Genomic DNA, 25,946 nt, shown 5'->3' with positions numbered 1-25,946 from the left:
AACTACAGACTGTGTGTATGGAATCTCTTCAGCACGGCAGTAAACTACAGACTGTGTGTATGGAATCTGTTCAGCGTGGCAGTAAACTACAGACTGTATGTATGGAATCTCTTCAGCATGGCAGTAAACTACAGACTGTGTGTATGGAATCTCTTCAGCACGGCAGTAAACTACAGACTGTGTGTATGGAATTTCTTCAGCACGGCAGTAAACTACAGACTGTGTGTATGGAATCTCTTCAGCACGGCAGTAAACTACAGACTGTGTGTATGGAATCTCTTCAGCGTGGCAGTAAACTACCGACTGTGTATTTGTGTATGGAATCTCTTCAGCATGGCAGTAAACTACAGACTGTGTGTATGGAATCTCTTCAGCATGGCAGTAAACTACAGACTGTGTGTATGGAATCTCTTCAGCATGGCAGTAAACTACAGACTGTGTGTATGGAATCTTTTCAGCACGGCAGTAAACTACAGACTGTGTGTATGGAATCTGTTCAGCGTGGCAGTAAACTACAGACTGTATGTATGGAATCTCTTCAGCATGGCAGTAAACTACAGACTGTGTGTATGGAATCTCTTCAGCACGGCAGTAAACTACAGACTGTGTGTATGGAATTTCTTCAGCACGGCAGTAAACTACAGACTGTGTGTATGGAATCTCTTCAGCACGGCAGTAAACTACAGACTGTGTGTATGGAATCTCTTCAGCGTGGCAGTAAACTACAGACTGTGTGTATGGAATCTCTTCAGCATGGCAGTAAACTACAGACTGTTTATTTGTGTATGGGTGCATGTGTTCTTTGTTTTCCTTTCTTGACATTGGGAATTAAAATAGGAATAAAGATTATATTTCTAAAGATCGTAACATTCAACAAGGCTGTCCGTGCCATACTGATCCTTGGATCGGGGAAACTGGATCCGGTTAAGATGAAACGCAAGAGTGAACTTTAAAGAGCTGTCTGTCGTCTCTGTATCAAGACATGTCATCAGAGGTGTGCTTTTCCAGTCATGGGAAAATGGCGGTGTGATGTGTGACAAGGTCCCGTGTCACTGGTTGTTCATCAACTATGACACATTTCCTGCAGACCTTCCTGACTGGACTAGAGGTTTTCTGGAGTGGAAGTGTACAATACTTGTGCCAAATTCAATGCAACATTTTTTAAATGCAAGGTACCCATAGAAAGGAAGAAACCCCCAGCACACTCTTAAAAGCTCCACAAACATTGTAATGGATCTCACAGACACTCAACAAGTGGTCAGATTCACCAAAACATATGGCTGTATTTCAGCTAGACACTCCAAGCATAAACAGGTTGTCAGATTCACCAAAACATATGGGTCTATTTCAGCTAGACACTCCAAGCAAAAACAGGTTGTCAGATTCACCAAAACATATGGCTGTATTTCAGCTAGACACTCCAAGCAAAAACAGGTTGTCAGATTCACCAAAACATATGGCTGTATTTCAGCTAGACACTGCAAGCAAAACATCTAAGAGTTAAATCAGGAAGTACAAGACCACGTGTAAGGTAGACAAACCATTGGCTTCCCAACCTGCTGAAGTGAAGATAATGATTATAAATGTTGTGTGGAACAATACTCAGTCCCACAGACAGGTGGCAGCAGAGAGGCAGAGTTCTGATTTTCAATGTAGAACAATACTCAGTCTCACAAACAGATGGCAGCAGAGAGTCATATTTCTGATTTTCAATGTAGAACAATACTCAGTCCCACAGACAGGTGGCAGCAGAGAGGCATAGTTCTGATTTTCACTGTAGAACAATACTCAGTCTCACAGACAGGTGGCAGCAGAGAGTTATACTCCGGATATTCACTGTAGAACAATACTCAGTCCCACAGACAGGTGGCAGCAGAGAGGCATAGTTCTGACTGATTCTCACTGTGGAACAGATTGGGGACTGTATTGTTGCTGCCCCCAAGTGACAGAACAACAAGGCCGTCGTTCACTTGGCGTGAAGATAAATGTTTATAGCTGTTATTTGGGCTTTATTGATTCTTAGCATATGTGTTGTGTTTCTGTCCTTTGTTTGTGTGTTTTTGGTCCATTCTCTAAATACAGTATCTTCCTCACATAGACATTTTGAGAGAGACTGAAATCATTCCTGTAACCTAGGCTATACAGGCTGCATTTTACACAGACAGCACAATTCTGATTTATTTTTCACTAATTCACTAATATCTGATGTGAAAAGACCTGATGTGATTGTTCAAAAGATCAGAATTGGGCTGCCTGTGTAAACGCAGCCATTTAATTCTAACCTACGTCAGTGCCTGATAAAAATGTATTTAGATAACTATGCCAATGACGTCTCAGATACAGGAACTCAATCTATAGATTAATGTAGGTCAAAGTGTATTTTACAGCATCGAGGTCTTTAAGAATTCATATTCCTAAAATGAACGATACACTGGAGTGTACAAAACATTAAGAACACATTCCTAATATTGAGATTGGAATGAGCAGGTGTTCTTAATGTTTTGTACACTGCAGTGTATACCCAGTGATTCTTGAGGAACATAACTCTTAGATGCTTCATGAGCTTAGTTCAACTGTCGTATCCCATCAGCATTCACAATATCAGCTTGTTTCACCAATTTCTTTGTAAACAATGTAAATGTAAATTAACGCTGTATAGACTTAAAACATTTCTAAAACTATAAACTTGATATTATTCCACCAGGTAAGTTGACTGGGTGCACGTTTTCATTTACAGCAGCGACCTGGGGAATAGTTACAGGGATGAATGAGCCAATTGTAAGCTGGGGATGACTAGGTGGCCAGGATAGTGTGAGTGCCATGGGATCTTTAGTGACCACAGAGTCAGGACACCTGTTTAACATCCCATTCGAAAGACAGCACCCTACACAGGGCAATGTCCCCAATAACAGCCCTGGGGAATTGGAAGAAAAAAAATTATTGACTAAAGGAAAGGGTGCCTCCTACTGGCCCTCCAACACCACTTCCAGCAGCATCTGGTCGCCCATCCAGGACCAACCCTGCTTAGCTTCAGAAGCAAGCCAGCAGTGGCCTGCAGGGTGGTGTGCTGGTGGCTATATCATGGATGGCCAGTCCTTGTATACAAAGCTCTGTCCATGAGTTTGAGAGGGTGACATTCCTGTAGCCCCATCTTCAGCAGTTTAAACAAATCAAGGTTGGGGGTTGGGAGGCTTGTTATTTGTTAGAATAGCAGATTACCACTTTAAGCCTTCACGAGAAATCCAAAATATCCACACTGTTTATTATTAGAATTGACATTTTAGAGAATATATATTATGATGTATTTATGGAGGAAACCAATGTATTGTTTTCTAGTATTCAACAAAACAACTATATAGCAGTGTAATCAACTTGCTGTATTCTTCTGCTTTTAGCTAAACACACCATTAACCTTATAGTATTTTATTAAGCAGGCAGTGTACATTTTTAAGCATTTGAGTTAAATTGGATTGTAATGTCAGCTATTCATAAATATATAAACAGAAAGCAACAGGGAATAATGTAGGAATAATGTTGTGATAATGTAGGAATAATGTAGGAATAATGTTGTGATAATGTAGGAATAATGTTGTGATAATGTGTCGTAATGTAGTAATAATATGGTGATAATGATGCGATAATGTAGTAATAATGCAGTAATGGTGTAGTGATGATGTGGTGATAATGCAGCAATAATGTGGTGTGATGTGGTGATAATGTGACGATAATGTGGTGTAATGTAGTAATAATTTGGCGACAATGATGTGATAATGTCATAATAATGTAGTAATATTGTTGTGATAATGTCGTAATAATGTGGTGTAATGAAGTAATAATGTTGGGATAATGTTACAATAGTGTGGTAATAATGCCGTGATAATGCAGTAATAATGTGGTGTAATGTTGTAATAATGCTGTGATAATGTGGTGTAACGGTGTAGTAATAATGCAGTAATAACGTGGTGTAATGTTGCGATAATGTTGTGATAATGTGGTGTGATGTTGTAATAATGTCGTAATAACGTGGTGTAATGTAGTAATAATGTGACGATAATGATGTGATAATGTAGAAATAACGCCGCGATGGTGTAGTAATAATGTAGTAATAATGTTTTGATAATGCAGGAATGGTGTGGTAATAGTGTAGTAATAATGTACTTATAATGTAGTAGTAATGTAGTGATAATGTGGTGTAATGTAGTAATAATGAAGTGATAATGTAGTAGTAATGTGGTAATAATGTACTAATAATGAAACAAGGTGATCTGAGTTAATTATGTAAGCCTGTGAGATATGTTATAAGGGCTTGGATCAGCACTGGATCCTACAAGCCCATTTCAGGACACTGAGTTTTACAACTCAACACAGTCTGTGTCAGTCTGTTAGGGAGATGTTGTAGTCAGGATCATATGAATCTGTGTCCTGATGTGTACATATATTAGTACATCATAATCTCTTTAGGAGCGTCCTCCGTGGGCCTCTGCTGCTCCTGTCTGTGTGTGTAGGCAGCGTGTTCATACAGGTAGACCAGCAGAATGGCTAGCAGACTCAGCACCATGTAGGGGATCATCAGGTAGTATCCCACCTGGAACTCTGAGGTCTTGTCCTTCAGGTATACTACATCACTTCCCACGTCGTTCTGAACCAGGTGTTCAGACATTTCGGTCAGTTGGACATTTACTACGTACAGGATGAGCACCAGGAAGGAGATGCACGCTGGAGCAAAGAACAAAAGGGAGGTTAAAAAGAGTACTAGTACTACTACTACTAGTACTACTACTAGTCTGTTAACTTAGTCACAAAGAGTTAAAACATGTTCCATCATATTAATACTACTAGTACTACTACTACTACTACCACTACTACTAGTACTACTACTAGTCTGTTAACTTAGTCACAAAGAGTTAAAACATGTTCCATCATATTAGTACTACTACTACTATAAATACTACTACTATTAGTACTACTACTACTAGTTCTACTACTATTAATACTACTACTACTAGCCTGTTCACTTAGTCACAAAGAGTTAAAACATGTTCCAACATGTCTATCAATCTATTTAACGCATTACTGAAATCCATGTAGTTGTTTTTTTATCATATAATGAACTAATTCATTTCATATAAGTGTGTAATATGTTTTTTCATACAGTACACAGAGAGAGGGGGATGCAGGTCAGGAGGAGAGAAAGTGTGAAAATTAGGTCATAGGGCTTGAACACACAACCTTCAGGTATTTCATATGGGACTAAATAGGGCTTGAACCCATAACCTTCAGGTATTTCATATGGGACTAAATAGGGCTTGAACCCATAACCTTCAGGTATTTCATATGGGACTAAATAGGGCTTGATCCCATAACCTTCAGGTATTTCATATGGGACTAAATAGGGCTTGAACCCATAACCTTCAGGTATTTCATATGGGACTAAATAGGGCTTGAACCCATAACCTTCAGGTATTTCATATGGGACTAAATAGGGCTTGAACACACAACCTTCAGGTATTTCATATGGGACTAAATAGGGCTTGAACACACAACCTTCAGGTAATTCATATGCGACTAAATAGGACTTGAACACACAACCTTCAGGTATTTCATATGGGACTAAATAGGGCTTGAACCCATAACCTTCAGGTATTTCATATGGGACTAAATAGGGCTTGAACACACAACCTTCAGGTATTTCATATGGGACTAAATAGGGCTTGAACACACAACCTTCAGGTATTTCATATGGGACTAAATAGGGCTTGAACCCATAACCTTCAGGTATTTCATATGGGACTAAATAGGGCTTGAACCCATAACCTTCAGGTATTTCATATGGGAATAAATAGGACTTGAACACAACCTTCAGGTATTTCATATGGGACTGAATATGGATTGAACCCATAACCTTCAGGTATTTCATATGGGACTAAATAGGGCTTGAACACACAACCTTCAGGTATTTCATATGGGACTGAATATGGATTGAACCCACAACCTTCAGGTATTTCATATGGGACTAAATAGTGCTTGAACACAACCTTCTTGTATTTCATATGGGACTGAATATGGGTTGAACCCACAACCTTCAGGTATTCATATGGGACTAAATAGGGATTGAACACACAACCTTCAGGTATTTCGTATGGGACTAAATAGGGCTTGAACACACAACCTTCAGGTATTTCAATATGGGACAAAATAGGGCTTGAACACACAACCTTCAGGTATCTAATAGTGTGCCGCTGATGGTCTGGTCTCTTTTTTTGCTTGATTGATTGAATTGAATTGATGTGAACTATATTGATCTCACCACTGCCAGAGCTGCATGTGTAGAGCCCTATGGGTCCCATGTATGTCTGGTAGGGGTTACTGACGCTGTTGTACAGAGTGATGAGGATGCTGCCAGCAGAGCAGAGCAGACACAGGGCCAGGAGGGTGATCACTATGCCATGGAGGATCTGAGGAGCTCCACCTGTCTCTGCCAACTTCTCAAACACTACACAGGCAGACCAAGAACAGTCAGGTTAGGAATATACACTAGTATTATGAGGAGTTCCACCAAGGGCGGAATTGTGGTATAGATATCTTTAGCACATCTTGTTTTTAAATAGTTTTCTATCTAGAACCTAAAAGGGTTCTTCGGCTGTCCTCATAGGAGAACCCTTTGAAGAATCATTATTGGTTCTAGTGTCACGTCCTGACCATAGAGAGCTCGTATTTTTCTATGGTAGAGTAGGTCAGGGTGTGACAGGGGTTTTTTGTCTAGTTAAAATGTTCTATGTTGTTTTGGTTCTAGTTTCTTTTTTCTATGTTGGGATTTTTGTATGATCCCCAATTAGAGGCAGCTGGTCATCGTTGTCTCTAATTGGGGATCATATTTAAGCAGATGTTTTTCCCTCCTGTGTTTATGGGAGAATATTTTGAGTTAGTGCATGTTGCACCTCTGTCGTCAATGTTTGTGTTTTGTTTATAGTTTATTGTTTGTTTTGCTAAGTTTCACATTCAAATAAAAGATGTGGAACGATACGCACGCTGCGTCTTGGTCTCCTTCCTACGATGAACGTGACATCCAGTTAGAACCCTATTGGGTTCTATGAACAACCCTTTCCACAGAGAGTTCTATATGGAACCAAAAAGGGTTCTACCGGGAACCAAAAAGGGTTACCCTATCGGCACAGCTGAAGAACCCTTGTAACGTATACGCTGGGAGTCGGGAAGCACGTTTGGGGGAGAGAATTTAATAAATAAATAAATGAACATGGAACAAAACAAGAAACACGAGTAGCGTACAGACATGAAACAGAAACAACAACGCCTGGGGAAAGAACCAAAGAGACTGACATATATAGGGAAGGTAATCAGGTAGAAGGAACCAAAGGGAGTGACATATATAGGGAAGGTAATCAGGTAGAAGGAACCAAAGAGACTGACATATTTAGGGAAGGTAATCAGGTAGAAGGAACCAAAGGGACAGACATATTTAGGGAAGGTAATCAGGTAGAAGGAACCAAAGGGAGTGACATATATAGGGAAGGTAATCAGGTAGAAGGAACCAAAGAGACTGACATATTTAGGGAAGGTAATCAGGTAGAAGGAACCAAAGGGACAGACATATTTAGGGAAGGTAATCAGGTAGAAGGAACCAAAGGGAGTGACATATATAGGGAAGGTAATCAGGTAGAAGGAACCAAAGGGAGTGACATATTTAGGGAAGGTAATCAGGTAGAAGGAACCAAAGAGACTGACATATATAGGGAAGGTAATCAGGTAGAAGGAACCAAAGGGAGTGACATATATAGGGAAGGTAATCAGGTAGAAGGAACCAAAGGGAGTGACATATATAGGGAAGGTAATCAGGTAGAAGGAACCAAAGGGAGTGACATATATAGGGAAGGTAATCAGGTAGAAGGAACCAAAGGGAGTGACATATTTAGGGAAGGTAATCAGGTAGAAGGAACCAAAGGGAGTGACATATATAGGGAAGGTAATCAGGTAGAAGGAACCAAAGGGAGTGACATATATAGGGAAGGTAATCAGGTAGAAGGAACCAAAGGGAGTGACATATATAGGGAAGGTAATCAGGTAGAAGGAACCAAAGGGAGTGACATATATAGGGAAGGTAATCAGGTAGAAGGAACCAAAGGGAGTGACATATATAGGGAAGGTAATCAGGTAGAAGGAACCAAAGGGAGTGACATATATAGGGAAGGTAATCAGGTAGAAGGAACCAAAGGGAGTGACATATTTAGGGAAGGTAATCAGGTAGAAGGAACCAAAGGGAGTGACATATATAGGGAAGGTAATCAGGTAGAAGGAACCAAAGGGAGTGACATATATAGGGAAGGTAATCAGGTAGAAGGAACCAAAGGGAGTGACATATTTAGGGAAGGTAATCAGGTAGAAGGAACCAAAGGGAGTGACATATATAGGGAAGGTAATCAGGTAGAAGGAACCAAAGGGAGTGACATATATAGGGAAGGTAATCAGGTAGAAGGAACCAAAGGGAGTGACATATATAGGGAAGGTAATCAGGTAGAAGGAACCAAAGGGAGTGACATATATAGGGAAGGTAATCAGGTAGAAGGAACCAAAGGGAGTGACATATTTAGGGAAGGTAATCAGGTAGAAGGAACCAAAGGGAGTGACATATTTAGGGAAGGTAATCAGGTAGAAGGAACCAAAGGGAGTGACATATATAGGGAAGGTAATCAGGTAGAAGGAACCAAAGGGAGTGACATATTTAGGGAAGGTAATCAGGTAGAAGGAACCAAAGGGAGTGACATATTTAGGGAAGGTAATCAGGTAGAAGGAACCAAAGGGAGTGACATATATAGGGAAGGTAATCAGGTAGAAGGAACCAAAGGGAGTGACATATTTAGGGAAGGTAATCAGGTAGAAGGAACCAAAGAGACTGACATATATAGGGAAGGTAATCAGGTAGAAGGAACCAAAGGGAGTGACATATTTAGGGAAGGTAATCAGGTAGAAGGAACCAAAGGGAGTGACATATTTAGGGTAGGTAATCAGGTAGAAGGAACCAAAGGGAGTGACATATATAGGGAAGGTAATCAGGTAGAAGGAACCAAAGGGAATGACATATATAGGGAAGGTAATCAGGTAGAAGGAACCAAAGGGAGTGACATATTTAGGGAAGGTAATCAGGTAGAAGGAACCAAAGGGAGTGACATATATAGGGAAGGTAATCAGGTAGAAGGAACCAAAGGGAGTGACATATATAGGGAAGGTAATCAGGTAGAAGGAACCAAAGGGAGTGACATATATAGGGAAGGTAATCAGGTAGAAGGAACCAAAGGGAGTGACATATATAGGGAAGGTAATCAGGTAGAAGGAACCAAAGGGACTGACATATATAGGGAAGGTAATCAGGTAGAAGGAACCAAAGGGAGTGACATATTTAGGGAAGGTAATCAGGTAGAAGGAACCAAAGAGACTGACATATATAGGGAAGGTAATCAGGTAGAAGGAACCAAAGGGAGTGACATATATAGGGAAGGTAATCAGGTAGAAGGAACCAAAGGGAGTGACATATTTAGGGAAGGTAATCAGGTAGAAGGAACCAAAGGGAGTGACATATATAGGGAAGGTAATCAGGTAGAAGGAACCAAAGGGAGTGACATATATAGGGAAGGTAATCAGGTAGAAGGAACCAAAGGGAGTGACATATTTAGGGAAGGTAATCAGGTAGAAGGAACCAAAGGGAGTGACATATATAGGGAAGGTAATCAGGTAGAAGGAACCAAAGGGAGTGACATATATAGGGAAGGTAATCAGGTAGAAGGAACCAAAGGGAGTGACATATATAGGGAAGGTAATCAGGTAGAAGGAACCAAAGGGAGTGACATATATAGGGAAGGTAATCAGGTAGAAGGAACCAAAGGGAGTGACATATATAGGGAAGGTAATCAGGTAGAAGGAACCAAAGGGAGTGACATATATAGGGAAGGTAATCAGGTAGAAGGAACCAAAGGGAGTGACATATTTAGGGAAGGTAATCAGGTAGAAGGAACCAAAGGGAGTGACATATTTAGGGAAGGTAATCAGGTAGAAGGAACCAAAGGGAGTGACATATTTAGGGAAGGTAATCAGGTAGAAGGAACCAAAGGGAGTGACATATATAGGGAAGGTAATCAGGTAGAAGGAACCAAAGGGAGTGACATATTTAGGGAAGGTAATCAGGTAGAAGGAACCAAAGGGAGTGACATATATAGGGAAGGTAATCAGGTAGAAGGAACCAAAGGGAGTGACATATATAGGGAAGGTAATCAGGTAGAAGGAACCAAAGGGAGTGACATATATAGGGAAGGTAATCAGGTAGAAGGAACCAAAGGGAGTGACATATATAGGGAAGGTAATCAGGTAGAAGGAACCAAAGGGAGTGACATATATAGGGAAGGTAATCAGGTAGAAGGAACCAAAGGGAGTGACATATTTAGGGAAGGTAATCAGGTAGAAGGAACCAAAGGGACAGACATATTTAGGGAAGGTAATCAGGTAGAAGGAACCAAAGGGAGTGACATATTTAGGGAAGGTAATCAGGTAGAAGGAACCAAAGAGACTGACATATATAGGGAAGGTAATCAGGTAGAAGGAACCAAAGGGACAGACATATTTAGGGAAGGTAATCAGGTAGAAGGAACCAAAGAGACAGACATATTTAGGGAAGGTAATCAGGTAGAAGGAACCAAAGAGACAGACATATTTAGGGAAGGTAATCAGGTAGAAGGAACAAAAGGGAGTGACATATTTAGGGAAGGTAATCAGGTAGAAGGAACCAAAGGGAGTGACATATTTAGGGAAGGTAATCAGGTAGAAGGAACAAAAGGGAGTGACATATTTAGGGAAGGTAATCAGGTAGAAGGAACCAAAAGGAGTGACATATATAGGGAAGATAATCAGGTAGAAGGAACCAAAGGGAGTGACATATTTAGGGAAGATAATCAGGTAGAAGGAACCAAAGGGAGTGAAATATTTAGGGAAGGTAATCAGGTAGAAGGAACCAAAGGGAGTGACATATATAGGGAAGGTAATCAGGTAGAAGGAACCAAAGGGAGTGACATATTTAGGGAAGGTAATCAGGTAGAAGGAACCAAAGGGAGTGACATATATAGGGAAGGTAATCAGGTAGAAGGAACCAAAGGGAGTGACATATATAGGGAAGGTGATCAGGTAGAAGGAACCAAAGGGAGTGACATATATAGGGAAGGTAATCAGGTAGAAGGAACCAAAGGGAGTGACATATTTAGGGAAGGTAATCAGGTAGAAGGAACCAAAGGGACAGACATATTTAGGGAAGGTAATCAGGTAGAAGGAACCAAAGGGAGTGACATATTTAGGGAAGGTAATCAGGTAGAAGGAACCAAAGAGACTGACATATATAGGGAAGGTAATCAGGTAGAAGGAACCAAAGGGACAGACATATTTAGGGAAGGTAATCAGGTAGAAGGAACCAAAGAGACAGACATATTTAGGGAAGGTAATCAGGTAGAAGGAACCAAAGAGACAGACATATTTAGGGAAGGTAATCAGGTAGAAGGAACAAAAGGGAGTGACATATTTAGGGAAGGTAATCAGGTAGAAGGAACCAAAGGGAGTGACATATTTAGGGAAGGTAATCAGGTAGAAGGAACAAAAGGGAGTGACATATTTAGGGAAGGTAATCAGGTAGAAGGAACCAAAAGGAGTGACATATATAGGGAAGATAATCAGGTAGAAGGAACCAAAGGGAGTGACATATTTAGGGAAGATAATCAGGTAGAAGGAACCAAAGGGAGTGAAATATTTAGGGAAGGTAATCAGGCAGGTGATTGAGTCCAGGTGAGTCTGATGAGGTCCGTAACGATGGTGACAGGTGTGAGTAATAGTGAGCAGCCTGATGACCTTGAGCGCCGGAGAGGGAGTATACGTGACAACCCTTTTTGTAAATGGGGGTCCGGGGGGGTCCTCCCCCGTAATTGGAGGGGTATTTTGAAAACACAGTATAAGTGGAAGGCTTGTATCTCAAACAGACGGTTTAAAAAATCTTCCTGCTGAGGAGGATGAGCTGGCCAATCAGAGGTCTACTGTTATTAATACTTTTTATGACCGGTATACCGTTCTGCTGTTGGGGTACGCCCCCACCGTTCTGCTGTTGTGGTACGCCCCCACCGTTCTGCTGTTGGGGTACGCCCCCACCATTCTGCTGTTGGGGTATGCCCCCACCGTTCTGCTGTTGGGGTACGCCCCCACCGTTCTGCTGTTGTGGTACGCCCCCACCGTTCTGCTGTTGGGGTACGCCCCCACCGTTCTGCTGTTGGGGTATGCCCCCACCGTTCTGCTGTTGGGGTACGCCCCCCACCGTTCTGCTGTTGGGGTATGCCCCCACCGTTCTGCTGTTGGGGTACGCCCCCACCGTTCTGCTGTTGGGGTATGCCCACACCGTTCTGCTGTTGGGGTACGCCCCCACTGTTCTGCTGTTGGGGTACGCCCCACCATTCTGCTGTTGGGGTACGCCCCCACCGTTCTGCTGTTGGGGTACGCCCCCATCGTTCTGCTGTTGGGGTACGCCCACACCGTTCTGCTGTTGGGGTACGCCCCCATCGTTCTGCTGTTGGGGTACGCCCCCATCGTTCTGCTGTTGGGGTACGCCCACACCGTTCTGCTGTTGGGGTACGCCCACACCGTTCTGCTGTTGGGGTACGCCCATACCATTCCAACACAGAAAATATGCTTTTTAACATACTTAGCGAAACATTTTTGGAAGGAAAACTATTTACCTCGTAATTAATTACAGGTCATATTTCATAGAAATCTGGAAAAACTGGACAGTTACTTTAAGGGTCGACTTTGGGTAAAACCGCAAAAATAACGACTTGCGGTCCCCCACACTCCCCCCCCAACCCCAAAAAAGCATGAGGAAGATATTTGACTACAGAAGCGCCATTTCTTACCGATCTCTACAGTTTCCATCCAAAAACAAATCCTGTGAAATGACATCAACACATACTGGAGGAGTATACAGGTTAGGGTTAGGAGTATACAGGTTAGGGTTAGGAGTATACAGGTTAGGGTTAGGAGTATACAGGTTAGGAGTATACAGGTTAGGGTTAGGAGTATATAGGTTAGGGTTAGGAGTATATAGGTTAGGAGTATACAGGTTAGGAGTATATAGGTTAGGGTTAGGAGTATATAGGTTAGGGTTAGGAGTATACCGGTTAGGGTTAGGAGTATATAGGTTAGGGTTAGGAGTATATAGGTAGGGTTAGGAGTATACAGGTTAGGAGTATATAGGTTAGGGTTAGGCGTATACAGGTTAGGAGTATACAGGTTAGGGTTAGAAGTATACAGGATAGGGTTAGGGGTATACAGGTTAGGGTTAGGAGTATACAGGTTAGGGTTAGGAGTAAACAGGTTAGGGTTAGGAGTATACAGGTTAGGAGTATTCAGGTTAGGGTTAGGAGTATACAGGTTAGGGTTAGGAATATACAAGTTAGGGTTAGTAGTATACAGGTTAGGGTTAGGAGTGTACAGGTTAGGAGTATATAGGTTAGGGTTAGGAGTATACAGGTTAGGGTTAGGAGTATACAGGTTAGGAGTATACAGGTTAGGGTTAGGAGTATACAGGTTAGGGTTAGGAGTATACAGGTTAGGGTTAGGAAAATACAGGTTAGGGTTAGGAGTATACAGGTTAGGGTTAGGAATATACAGGTTAGGGTTAGGAGTACACAGGTTAAGGGTATATACCAAGTCCTCTTACATTGTTGCATTATTACAGTACGACGTCAAAATTATTGTTCTAGATCTTTAACACAGCACCTTTCTGCACACGTTTAGGGACAGTAGTAGAACATGAGTAAATATACCTTGGAATGTTTTATAACCTCCAAACACTGGACAAGATCCTCTGGTGATAAAGCCATTGAAAAGCTCATACAATACAATGGCAGAGCCGTTGGTGAAATCGTTTCCAGTTTTAGAGCAACTCATTTTGGAAACGGCCCATTCTGTCGACATCCCATAACCTAAAATCGCCACGGACACCGCAGTAGCCTGCGCGCTACCAAAAAAATGCAGAGCCTTCTTGGTGGAGGGCATTGTCACAGTATTCCAGCCACACCGATGAAGAAGAAGATGAAGAGGAAGACGATGAAGACGTCAAACCCTTATTGGTTCTGTAACTCTCCAAATCAGCTTCAATAGCAGAGTAGGCTATAACCATCTACCCTTCTGGTGTCCCAAAGACAGGACAGGACTTACAGTCCACTGAGAGGACAGGTGTGACGGTCTGAGGACAGGACAGGACTTACAGTCCACTGAGAGGACAGGTGTGACGGTCTGAGGACAGGACAGGCGTGACGGTCTGAGGACAGGACAGGCGTGACGGTCTGAGGACAGGACAGGCGTGACGGTCTGAGGAGAGGACAGGCGTGACGGTCTGAGGAGAGGACAGGACATACAGTCCACTGAGAGAACAGGCGTGACTAGCCTGTAGGTTATAAAACACCTCTTGATTAGGAGGGTGAACTTTAGTCAGGGGAAGAGAGAGAGAGAGATGGTTGTCATAGAGTTGATAGTGTATTCCCAAACATCGTAAACGGGAGAGGCATCTGATTAATACCAAGGGGGAATAAATATACCTGAGGACTGAGGTCAGCATGTGACGTAGTTTGTTCCAAATGAAGGAATAAGGATCTAGCGTTTATTCCACATAAATAATTGTTGGTAAGCTACAGCACACCTTCAGTAAGCATCATACATGTCTTTAACCAGATAGGAGAGTCAATATCAGTCTCTAATTGTTATTACAAACTAGGTGGTTCCAGCCCTGAATGCTGATTGGCTGACAGCCGTGGTATATCAGACCGTATACCACGGCTATGATAAAACATGTATTTTTTACTGTTCTAATTACGTTGGTAACCAATTTATAATAGCAATAAGGCACCTCGGGGGTTTGTGGTATATGGCCAATATACCATGGCTAACGGGTGTATACAGGCACTCCGTGTTGCGTTGTGTTTAAGAACAGTCCTCAGCCGTGATATATTGGCCATATACCACACCCCCTCAGGTCTTACTGCTTCGTTAGACAATATTGGCATTATGTACCTGTACAAGATACAGAGTAGTCACTAGTAACACACACACACACACACAGCAACACACACACACACACAGCAACATACAGCAACAGACACAGCCAATCAGAACATCAGAGACACTATGAAGGCCATCATATGATAAAAAAACATGTTTTACTGTCCGAATTCTTTTCAGTACCTCCCCTATGTACGTAGTGTTGAACGAACAAAATGACGTTTTCCGCATGGATCCAAAGTCCTCCTCTGGAAACAACTGAAGCTAAATGATGCCATAAAACAAAGCAGATTAATGATTTGCTCTTCCCACTACAGTAGTTGAGAGTGATCAGCATGTCATGGACAGGCTACACACCGTAACAGATAGACAAAGACCTAAAGGCATAATGTAACATTGTAATGTTATTTTAATTTAATTCTAATGTTATATGAATTGAATTCAAATGTTATTTGAATTGAATTCTGATGTTATATGAATTGAATTCTAATGTTATATGAATTGAATTCTAATGTTATTTGAATTGAATTCTAATGTTATTTGAATTGAATTCGAATGTTATTTGAATTGAATTCTAGTGTTATATGAATTTAATTCTAATGTTATTTGAATTGAATTCTAATGTTATATGAATTGAATTCTAATGTTATATGAATTGAATTCTAATGTTATATGAATTGAATTCTAATTTCATTTGAATTGAATTCTAATGTTATTTGAATTGAATTCTAATGTTATTTTATAGCTATCATTATCAACGTGCATTGCTAGTTTGTCTGTATTGTTATGTTTCCAGGCACCACAGAAAGCGGTACTGGCTGGTGTGATGAACCAGACACCAGATCTACAGTACTACTGGCACATGGTTTTGCTCTACACTCAGATTGCAATTCTATAACAAACATTTGGCAAAACTCAACACACAATTCTCTTCCTTTGGCACGACCTTCACAACTAAAATATCTTGTGTTGAAATGAAAAGAAACACTGTTCAACAAGCTAGGCTCAATTACCAATTCATCACTTTCACTTTTCACATGTGCAAAGGAAGGAGGAAGGATGAAGGAGGAAGGAGGAAGACCAAGAACAAGGAAAGTAATCTCTGATGAAATTCGGGCGACTGTGGTGGACCATGTGATCAACCATGGTTTGACCTTGAGAGAGGCTGGACAGACCATGTGGTCAACCATGGTTTGACCTTGAGAGAGGCTGGGCAGACCATGTGATCAACCATGGTTTGACCTTGAGAGAGGCTGGGCAGACCATGTGATCAACCATGGTTTGACCTTGAGAGAGGCTGGGCAGAGAGTGCAGCCCAATCTGAGCCACTTCACCCTAGCATCCATCATCCAGACGTTCCACAATGAGAAGAGGTTTGTTCTGCAGACATTAGACCTCTAGTACTTTTACTACCTGACAGTAGTACAACATAAAGCACAGTAAAGACTGTAGATTCCAATACATACTGGAAGGGGAAACAAAGTAAATGTTTCATGTATTACTGTATGTATGAAATTGGGAGCTATACTACTTTGTAACGTGTTTATCCTGTATTACTGTAGTGTTTATTGTGCTTTGTGCTATTTTGTTTTTGGTAGAACTGAAAGACGACCGCCACGTGGTGGTTGATCGCGTCTAACAGACGAACAGGGAGGCCGACGTTGTGAAATCCAACAACAGATGATTTAAAACACTGTCATCTTCCATAACATCAGAGTTTATCAACCATCCTTAACAAACCATCTCTGGATGAAGCACATCTACAGAGTCCTGTTTGAAAGGAATTCCCAAAGTGTGAAGGATAAACGGTACGAACATTTGTATTTTTTATTTAACCTTTATTTAACTAGGCAAGTCAGTTAAGAACAAATTCTTATTTACAATGACGACCTACCGGGGAACAGTAGGTTAACTGCCTTGTTCAGGGGCAGAACGACAGATTTGTACCTTGTCAGCTCAGGGATATGTACAAGTAATGTACTAGTATTACACTCTCAAAACATTAGAGACTCGTTGATGTTGCCAGTGAACTTTACTATACAGTAGTTACAGGATTTACTGTCATTTCAGAGAATCCTGGAGTTGGATGCAAGTCCCATCCCCCAGGAACTCATATTCATAGATGAGGCTTGATTCAACGTAGCAAAGACGAGATGGAGAGGAAGGAACATCATTGGTCAAGGCGTCATCATTGAGGTACCTGGTCAGGGCTGGGGGAATGTCACCATATGCCCAGCTATGAGCCACAATGGAGGTCCTCCGCCACCATGCCACAATATACCCAGCTATGAGCCACATTGGGGTCCTCCACCGCCATGCCACCATATACCCAGCTATGAGCCACAATGGAGGTCCTCCACCACCATGTCACCATATACCCAGCTGTGAGCCAAAATGGAGGTCCTCCGCCACCATGCCACCATATGCCCAGCTATGAGCCACAATGGAGGTCCTCCACCACCATGCCACCATATGGCCAGCTATGAGCCACAATGGAGGTCCTCCACCACCATGCCACCATATACCCAGCTATGAGCCACAATGGAGGTCCTCCACCACCATGCCACCATATGCCCAGCTATGAGCCACAATGGAGGTCCTCCACCACCATGCCACCATATACCCAGCTATGAGCCACAATGGGGTCCTCCACCACCATGTCACCATATACCCAGCTATGAGCCACAATGGAGGTCCTCCACCACCATGCCACCATATGCCCAGCTATGAGCCACAATGGGGTACTCCACCACCATGCCACCATATACCCAGCTATGAGCCACAATGGAGGTCCTCCACCGCCATGCCACCATATGCCCAGCTATGAGCCACAATGGAGGTCCTCCACCGCCATGCCACCATATGCCCAGCTATGAGCCACAATGGGGTCCTCCACCACCATGCCACCATATACCCAGCTATGAGCCACAATGGAGGTCCTCCACCACCATGTCACTATAGACCCAGCTATGAGCCACAATGGAGGTCCTCCACCACCATGCCACCATATGCCCAGCTATGAGCCACAATGGAGATCCTCCACCACCATGTCACCATATACCCAGCTATGAGCCACAATGGAGGTCCTCCACCACCATGTCACTATATACCCAGCTATGAGCCACAATGGAGATCCTCCACCACCATGTCACCATATGCCCAGCTATGAGCCACAATGGAGGTCCTCCACCACCATGCCACCCTATGCCCAGCTATGAGCCACAATGGGGTCCTCCACCACCATGTCAGCATATGCCCAGCTATGAGCCACAATGGGGTCCTCCACCACCATGTCACCATATGCCCAGCTATGAGCCACAATGGAGGTCCTCCACCGCCATGTCACCATATGCCCAGCTATGAGCCACAATGGGGTTCTCCTCCACCATGTCACCATATACCCATCTATGAGCCACAATGGAGGTCCTCCACCACCATGCCACCATATGCCCAGCTATGAGCCACAATGGAGGTCCTCCACCACCATGCCACCATATGCCCAGCTATGAGCCACAATGGGGTCCTCCACCACCATGTCACCATATGCCCAGCTATGAGCCACAATGGGGTCCTCCACCACCATGCCACCATATACCCAGCTATGAGGCACAATGGGGTCCTCCACCGCCATGTTACCCGTGGACCATACAACCACAGCAATGGCCTGTGGTGACATTCCAGCAGAGTCCTGTCAGGGGTGGATGCGTCATGCCAGAAGATATTTCCCCAGCTGTCTGGCCAAGGAGAATATCGCCTGTGATGTTGATGAACATCTGTTCTCCGGACCAAAACAACACACATGACTCATTTTTGTTTTCGAATGGAGTATTTGTTTCTTGAGTTTTGATTTTACTGTATTTCGACAGTTTCTTTATCTATTCCGTACAATTGATGTAATATACAGTACAGTATAGGCCTATTTTTCTTCCTTCGCATATGCAAAATATATTTACTGTATTTTAGCATTTTTACTGTGTGCTTACATTATGCTGTTTGACGTGTATTGAGTCTGTCACGTCCTGACCAGTAAAAGGGTTATTTGTTATTGTAGTTTGGTCAGGACGTGGCAGAGGATATTTTGTTTATGTGGTTCGGGGTGGTGATTTATGTAGTAGGGTGTTTGATTTATTATTTCCGGGGTTTGGTCTATGTTCTATGTTTTGTATTTCTATGTTCTTTCTGGTTTGTTGTATTTCTATGTTTAGGTTGATGGGGGGTTGGACTCTCAATTGGAGGCAGGCGCTTTCTCGTTGCCTCTGATTGAGAGTCCTATATATGGGTAATTGTTTGGTTTGGTTTGGTGTTGTGGGAGATTGTTTCGCCTGTGTGAGCATGACAAGACTGTTTTGTTATTTTGGTGTTCTCTTTATTTTAAAATAAATACAAGATGAGCATCCACATTCCTGCTGCGTTTTGGTCCTCCATTCTCGACGACAACCGTTACAGAGTCATGTTGAAATATAAAACACATGTTTTTCTAATTCGTGTTCCTTTCCTGTTTGAGTAAACACAAACAATATACAGTATAACATGAAAATCTTAGTCTTTACGCTGAAATAGATTCTCATATTACAGTTTTTAACAATAGCTAACAAGCATTTACCAATTCTTGAGATAGTTTAACTAACCTCTTAACACACCTACGTCACACAATTAGCCAAATAGTTCATTTTCTACTCAAAAAAACACATTTTGTTCATTAAATACCAACTCTACATTTCAAAATTCTAATCTCTACATACACTAACTCTATCAAAACACGGCAAACCCGACTCAATATCTAATCATTCTGTCAAAACACCAGCACGTGTTTTCTATCCAAGAGGAACATATAGTCAATCGCAGCTCCAACGACTTTCAAAATACTAACAGTTGATGGCGGTACAAAAAACTGCATTACTTTTCATGTTTCACCTGCAGACAATAGACAATATGACATCCACTGTTTTTATAATTCAGTTTCCTTTTACTGTAAACCCCTCTACATTTTACTGTAAACTACTCTACATTTTACTGTCAACTACTCTACATTTTACTCTCAACTACTCTACATTTTACTGTCAACTACTCTACATTTTACTGTAAACCACTCTACATTTTACTTTAAACTACTCTACATTTTACTGTAAACCACTCTACATTTTACTGTAAACTACTCTACATTTTACTGTCAACTATTCTACATATTACTGTAAACTACTCTACATTTTACTGTCAACTACTCTACATTTTACTGTCAACTATTCTACATTTTACTGTCAACTACTCTACATTTTACTGTAAACTACTCTACATTTTACTGTCAACTACTCTACATTTTACTGTAAACCACTCTACATTTTCTGGTTGAGTGTCGACTGTGTGCATTTCTGGCGACATACTATCTAAAAGTGAATGAGTCGTCTTTACTATATAGAATGTACAGTAGAAACAAATAGTAAGTGACAGAATTGCTGCAGTAAAAGCTTTATTAGCAACAGGAAGTTGATGCCAGTGATCAACAACACATCCAACATACATGGCCTTTGGTTCCAAATGTGTAAAAATAAAACACAATTTACAGTAAAAAAGGCACAGAAAGGAAAACAAAAACAAATTGCACAGTCCTTTTCTAATCTATACGATCTTCAGCATTTGGCCACAAGTTCTCATCCACATCACATCTTATGTCGTCTCTCTCTATGCACCTTGGGTAGAAACACTTGGCATGTCTTATCCACCCCTGGCAGTCTTCAGCTGAGATGTCTCTGCAGCCGGCATCCACTGCATCCAAGAGGGACATTTGGTCATGTGGTCGATGATCCTACGCTTTCCACCTCCAGGCAGAAAACATTTCTCTCTGTTTTATTGCATTGTCAGCAATGACCAATCCTAAAATGGCTCTGGGTCTTCACTGAGGAGATTTCCTCTTCCCCCCAGAGGGAGGAAGACGGAACAAAAATACTACATACGTATTTGCATTGGGACTGGTGGCCTACAGTTACTGTGGGACGTAGCAGCAGTAATGATGGAAGAAGCCCTTGTGAAATGCATTACTTACCTGTTGGTTTGTTGAAAATTACGGATAATGGAAGCCACGGTTGACCGTTTGAGATTAGGCTTGACTCTTTCACCAGTCTCTCTCAGTGATAGACCATGGTATTAGACTGGACTCTTTCACCAGTCTCTCTCAGTGATAGACCATGGTATTAGACTGGACTGTTTCACCAGTCTCTCTCAGTGATAAACCATGGTATTAGACTGGACTCTTTCACCAGTCTCTCTCAGTGATAGACCATGGTATTAGACTGGACTCTTTCACCAGTCTCTCTCAGTGATAGACCATGGTATTAGACTGGACTCTTTCACCAGTCTCTCTCAGTGATAGACCATGGTATTAGACTGGACTCTTTCACCAGTCTCTCTCAGTGATAGACCATGGTATTAGGCTGGACTCTTTCACCAGTCTCTCTCAGTGATAGACCATGGTATTAGACTGGACTCTTTCACCAGCCTCTCTCAGTGATAGACCATGGTATTAGGCTGGACTCTTTCACCAGCCTCTCTCAGTGATAGACCATGGTATTAGACTGGACTGTTTCACCAGTCTCTCTCAGTGATAGACCATGGTATTAGACTGGACAGTTTCACCAGCCTCTCTCAGTGATAGACCATGGTATTAGACTGGACTGTTTCACTAGTCTCTCTCAGTGATAGACCATGGTATTAGACTGGACTGTTTCACCAGCCTCTCTCAGTGATAGACCATGGTTTATCACATGATCTATGATGGTGGCTCTTATTTCATCATTCTCCTCAACCCTGATCCAACTACTCCTCTCCCTGATCCAACTACTCCTCTCCCTGATCCAACTACTCCTCTCCCTGGTCCAAGTACTCCTCTCCCTGATCCAACTACTCCTCTCCCTGGTCCAACTACTCCTCTCCCTGGTCCAACTACTCCTCTCCCTGATCCAACTACTCCTCTCCCTGGTCCAACTACTCCTCTCCCTGATCCAACTACTCCTCTCCTTGGACAACTACTCCTCTCCCTGATCCAACTACTCCTCTCCCTTATCCAACTACTCCTCTCCCTGGTCCAACTACTCCTCTCCCTGGTCCAACTACTCCTCTCCCTGATCCAACTACTCCTCTCCCTGGTCCAACTACTCCTCTCCTTGGTCCAACTACACCTCTCCCTGATCCAACTACTCCTCTCCCTGGTCCAACTACTCCTCTCCCTGATCCAACTACTCCTCTCCCTGGTCCAACTACTCCTCTCCCTGATCCAACTACTCCTCTCCTTGGACAACTACTCCTCTCCCTGATCCAACTACTCCTCTCCGTTATCCAACTACTCCTCTCCCTGGTCCAACTACTCCTCTCCCTGATCCAACTACTCCTCTCCCTGGTCCAACTACTCCTCTCCCTGGTCCAACTACTCCTCTCCCTGGTCCAACTACTCCTCTCCCTGATCCAACTACACCTCTCCCTGATCCGACTACTCCTCTCCCTGGTCCAACTACTCCTCTCCCTGATCCAACTACTCCTCTCCTTGGACAACTACTCCTCTCCCTGATCCAACTACTCCTCTCCCTTATCCAACTACTCCTCTCCCTGGTCCAACTACTCCTCTCCCTGATCCAACTACTCCTCTCCCTGGTCCAACTACTCCTCTCCCTGATCCAACTGCTCCTCTCCCTGGTCCAACTACTCCTCTCCCTGGTCCAACTACTCCTCTCCCTGATCCAACTACACCTCTCCTTGGACAACTACTCCTCTCCCTGGTCCAACTACTCCTCTCCCTGATCCAACTACTCCTCTCCCCGATCCAACTACTCCTCTTCCTGGTCTAGATGTTATTTTTTCTCTCTCTGCTCCTCTGTGTTGTTCTGTATCCACATTGAACAAAATCAATCAAAAGAGTCCTCTTTTTACTGTCTTCATGTAACTGAAAGAACTTCAACGCCATGTCTCAGATTGAGATTGGAATCAGCTGTGGTTGGTCTATTGTACACAATTTACAGGAAATCAGCTATTTGTCAATGTTTCAATGATCTGTTCATTCAAAAACGCTTATCAAATTTATTTTTATATAGCCCTTCGTACATCAGCTGATATTCTCAAAGTGCTGTACAGAAACCCAGCCTAAAACCCCAAACAGCAAGCAAAGCATGTGAAAGAAGCACGGTGGCTAGGAAAAACTCCCTAGGAAAAACTCCCTAGAAAGGCCAAAAACCTAGGAAGAAACCTAGAGAGGAACCAGGCTATGAGGGGTGGCCAGTCCTCTTCTGGCTGTGCAGGGTGGATATTATAACAGAACATGGTCAAAATGTTAAAATGTTAAAATGTTCATAAATGACCAGCATGGTCAAATAATAATAATCATAGTAGTTGTCGAGGGTGCAACAAGCACGTCCGGTGAACAGGTCAGGGTTCCATAGCCGCAGGCAGAACAGTTGAAACTGGAGCAGCAGCACGGCCAGGTGGACTGGGGACAGCAAGGAGTCATCATACCAGGTAGTCCTGAGGCATGGTCCTAGGGCTCAGGTCCTCCGAGAGAAAGACAGAAAGAGAGAAAGAGAGAATTAGAGAGAGCATATTTAAATACACACAGGACACCGGATAAGACAAGAGAAATACTCCAGATGTAACAGACTGACCCTAGCCCCCCGACACATAAACTACTGCAGCATAAATACTGGAGGCTGAGACAGGAGGGATCAGAAGACACTGTGGCCCCATCCGATGATACCCCCGGACAGGGCCAAACAGGCAGGATATAACCCCACCCACTTTGCCAAAGCACAGGCCCCACACCACTAGAGGGATGTCTCCAACCACCAACTTACCGTCCTAAGACAAGGCCGAGTATAGCCCACAACGATCTCCGCCATGGCACAACCCAAGGGGGGGGGGGGGGGCGCCAACCCAGACAGGAAGACCACGTCAGTGACTCAACCCACTCAAGTGACGCACCCCTCCCATGGACGGCATGGAAGAACACCGGTAGGCCAGTGACTCAGCCCCTGTAAAAGGGTTAGAGGCAGAGAATCCCAGTGGAAAGAGGGGAACCGGCAAGGCAGAGACAGCAAGGGCGGTTCGTTGCTCCAGCCTTTCCGTTCACCTTCACACTCCTGGGCCAGACTATACTTAATCATAGGACCTACTGAAGAGATAAGTCTTCAGTAAAGACTTAAAGGTTGAGACTGAGTCTGCGTCTCTCACATTGGTAGGCAGACCATTCCATAAAAATGGAGCTCTATAGGAGAAAGCCCTACCTCCAGCCGTTTGCTTAGAAATTCTAGGGACAATTAGGAGGCCTGCGTCTTGTGACCGTAGCGTACGTGTAGGTATGTACGGCAGGACCAAATCGGAAAGATAGGTAGGAGCAAGCCCATGTAATGCTTTGTAGGTTAGCAGTAAAACCTTGAAATCAGCCCTTGCCTTAACAGGAAGCCAGTGTAGGGAGGCTAACACTGGAGTAATATGATCAAATTTTTTGGTTCTAGTCAGGATTCTAGCAGCCGTATTTAGCACTAACTGAAGTTTATTTAGTGCTTTATCCGGGTAGCCGGAAAGTAGAGCATTGCAGTAGTCCAGCCTAGAAGTAACAAAAGCATGGATTAATTTTTCTGCGTCATTTTTGGACAGAAAATTTCTGATTTTTGCAATGTTACGTAGATGGAAAAAAGCTGTCCTTGAAACAGTCTTGATATGTTCTTCAAAAGAGAGATCAGGGTCCAGAGTAACGCCGAGGTCCTTCACAGTTTTATTTGAGACGACTGTACAACCATCCAGATTAATTGTCAGATTCAACAGAAGATCTCTTTGTTTCTTGGGATCTCTTTGTTTCTTTCTTCTTATCAGCTGTTTCAATGTAGCTTTTGAGCTGCTGTTGTTGCAGAAGTCGAGGCTTTATACTATATTGAAGGTTTTGAATGTTAGGTCTTCATCACTGGCATGCTGTGCACAAGCATTTGTAAATAAGACAAGAAAGATCAATCATTTTGATATTGGGTAAGCTTGTATGTAAAGACAATTTAAGCATTTTAGAAACGTGTTAATTGACTGCATATTCCGTGAAAACAACATGAATTGTGTTAATGGTATGGTCCACAACAAGACGGATGTTGTGATAATGGTATGGTCCACAACAAGACGGATGTTGTGATAATGGTATGGTCCACAACAAGACGGATGTTGTGATAATGGTATGGTCCAAAACAAGACGGATGTTGTGATAATGGTATGGTCCACAACAAGACAGATGTTGTGATAATGGTATGGTCCACAACAAGATGGATGTTGTGATAATGGTATGGTCCACAACAAGACGGATGTTGTGTTAATGGTATGGTCCACAACAAGATGGATGTTGTGTTAATGGTATGGTCCACAACAAGACAGATGTTGTGTTAATGGTATGGTCCACAACAAGACCGATGTTGTGTTAATGGTATGGTCCACAACAAGACCGATGTTGTGATAATGGTATGGTCCACAACAAGACGGATGTTGTGATAATGGTATGGTCCACAACAAGACGGATGTTGTGTTAATGGTATGGTCCACAACAAGACCGATGTTGTGTTAATGGTATGGTCCACAACAAGACAGATGTTGTGTTAATGGTATGGTCCACAACAAGACCGATGTTGTGTTAATTGTGTTTAGACTTTTGAAAATGTGACTCCAGATTGGACAAAAGGATGTTAACGATTGTAAAAAAAAAAAAACTGTAGTGTTTTGAATGTCACGTTAGTGTGATCACGGTTGTCTCTAAGTTAGATTCATTTGATGTGTGTCTCATTTGTAAGCAGAGTTTCATTTTGAGCAGGAAGTACATGATTTTGCAAGATGTCTGTGGGGTTTTG

The 25,946-nt window shown here is 42.7% G+C and overlaps 1 protein-coding gene across 1 annotated transcript; it reads right to left on the bottom strand.

Moving 5' to 3' along the window:
* Positions 1-1,258: 1,258 nt before the first annotated feature.
* On the bottom strand, positions 1,259-14,463 carry LOC106591219 (clarin-3-like). Its single transcript, XM_045701145.2, has 3 exons — positions 13,857-14,463; positions 6,308-6,493; positions 1,259-4,716 (listed from the first exon to the last, which is right to left on the bottom strand). The coding sequence occupies exons 1-3, from the start codon at positions 14,086-14,088 to the stop codon at positions 4,439-4,441; spliced, it is 696 nt and encodes a 231-aa protein (XP_045557101.1). The 5' UTR covers positions 14,089-14,463; the 3' UTR covers positions 1,259-4,438.
* Between the last annotated feature and the right edge of the window lie 11,483 nt (positions 14,464-25,946).

The sequence above is a fragment of the Salmo salar genome, chromosome 18, assembly GCF_965601325.2.
Source record: "Salmo salar chromosome 18, fSalSal1, whole genome shotgun sequence".
NCBI lineage: Eukaryota > Metazoa > Chordata > Actinopteri > Salmoniformes > Salmonidae > Salmo > Salmo salar.
Note: the sequence above shows the minus strand (reverse complement) of the source record. Positions and strands in the feature narration are given on the sequence as shown.

Coding starts and splice junctions, on each gene's coding strand:
- LOC106591219 (XM_045701145.2), bottom strand. CDS start 14,088: ATGCCCTCCACCAAGAAGGCTCTGCATTTTTTTGGTAGCGCGCAGGCT. Junction 6,494..13,856: donor AGGTTATAAAACATTCCAAG/GTATATTTACTC, acceptor CTGCCTGTGTAG/TGTTTGAGAAGTTGGCAGAG. Junction 4,717..6,307: donor CACATGCAGCTCTGGCAGTG/GTGAGATCAATA, acceptor TCTTTGCTCCAG/CGTGCATCTCCTTCCTGGTG.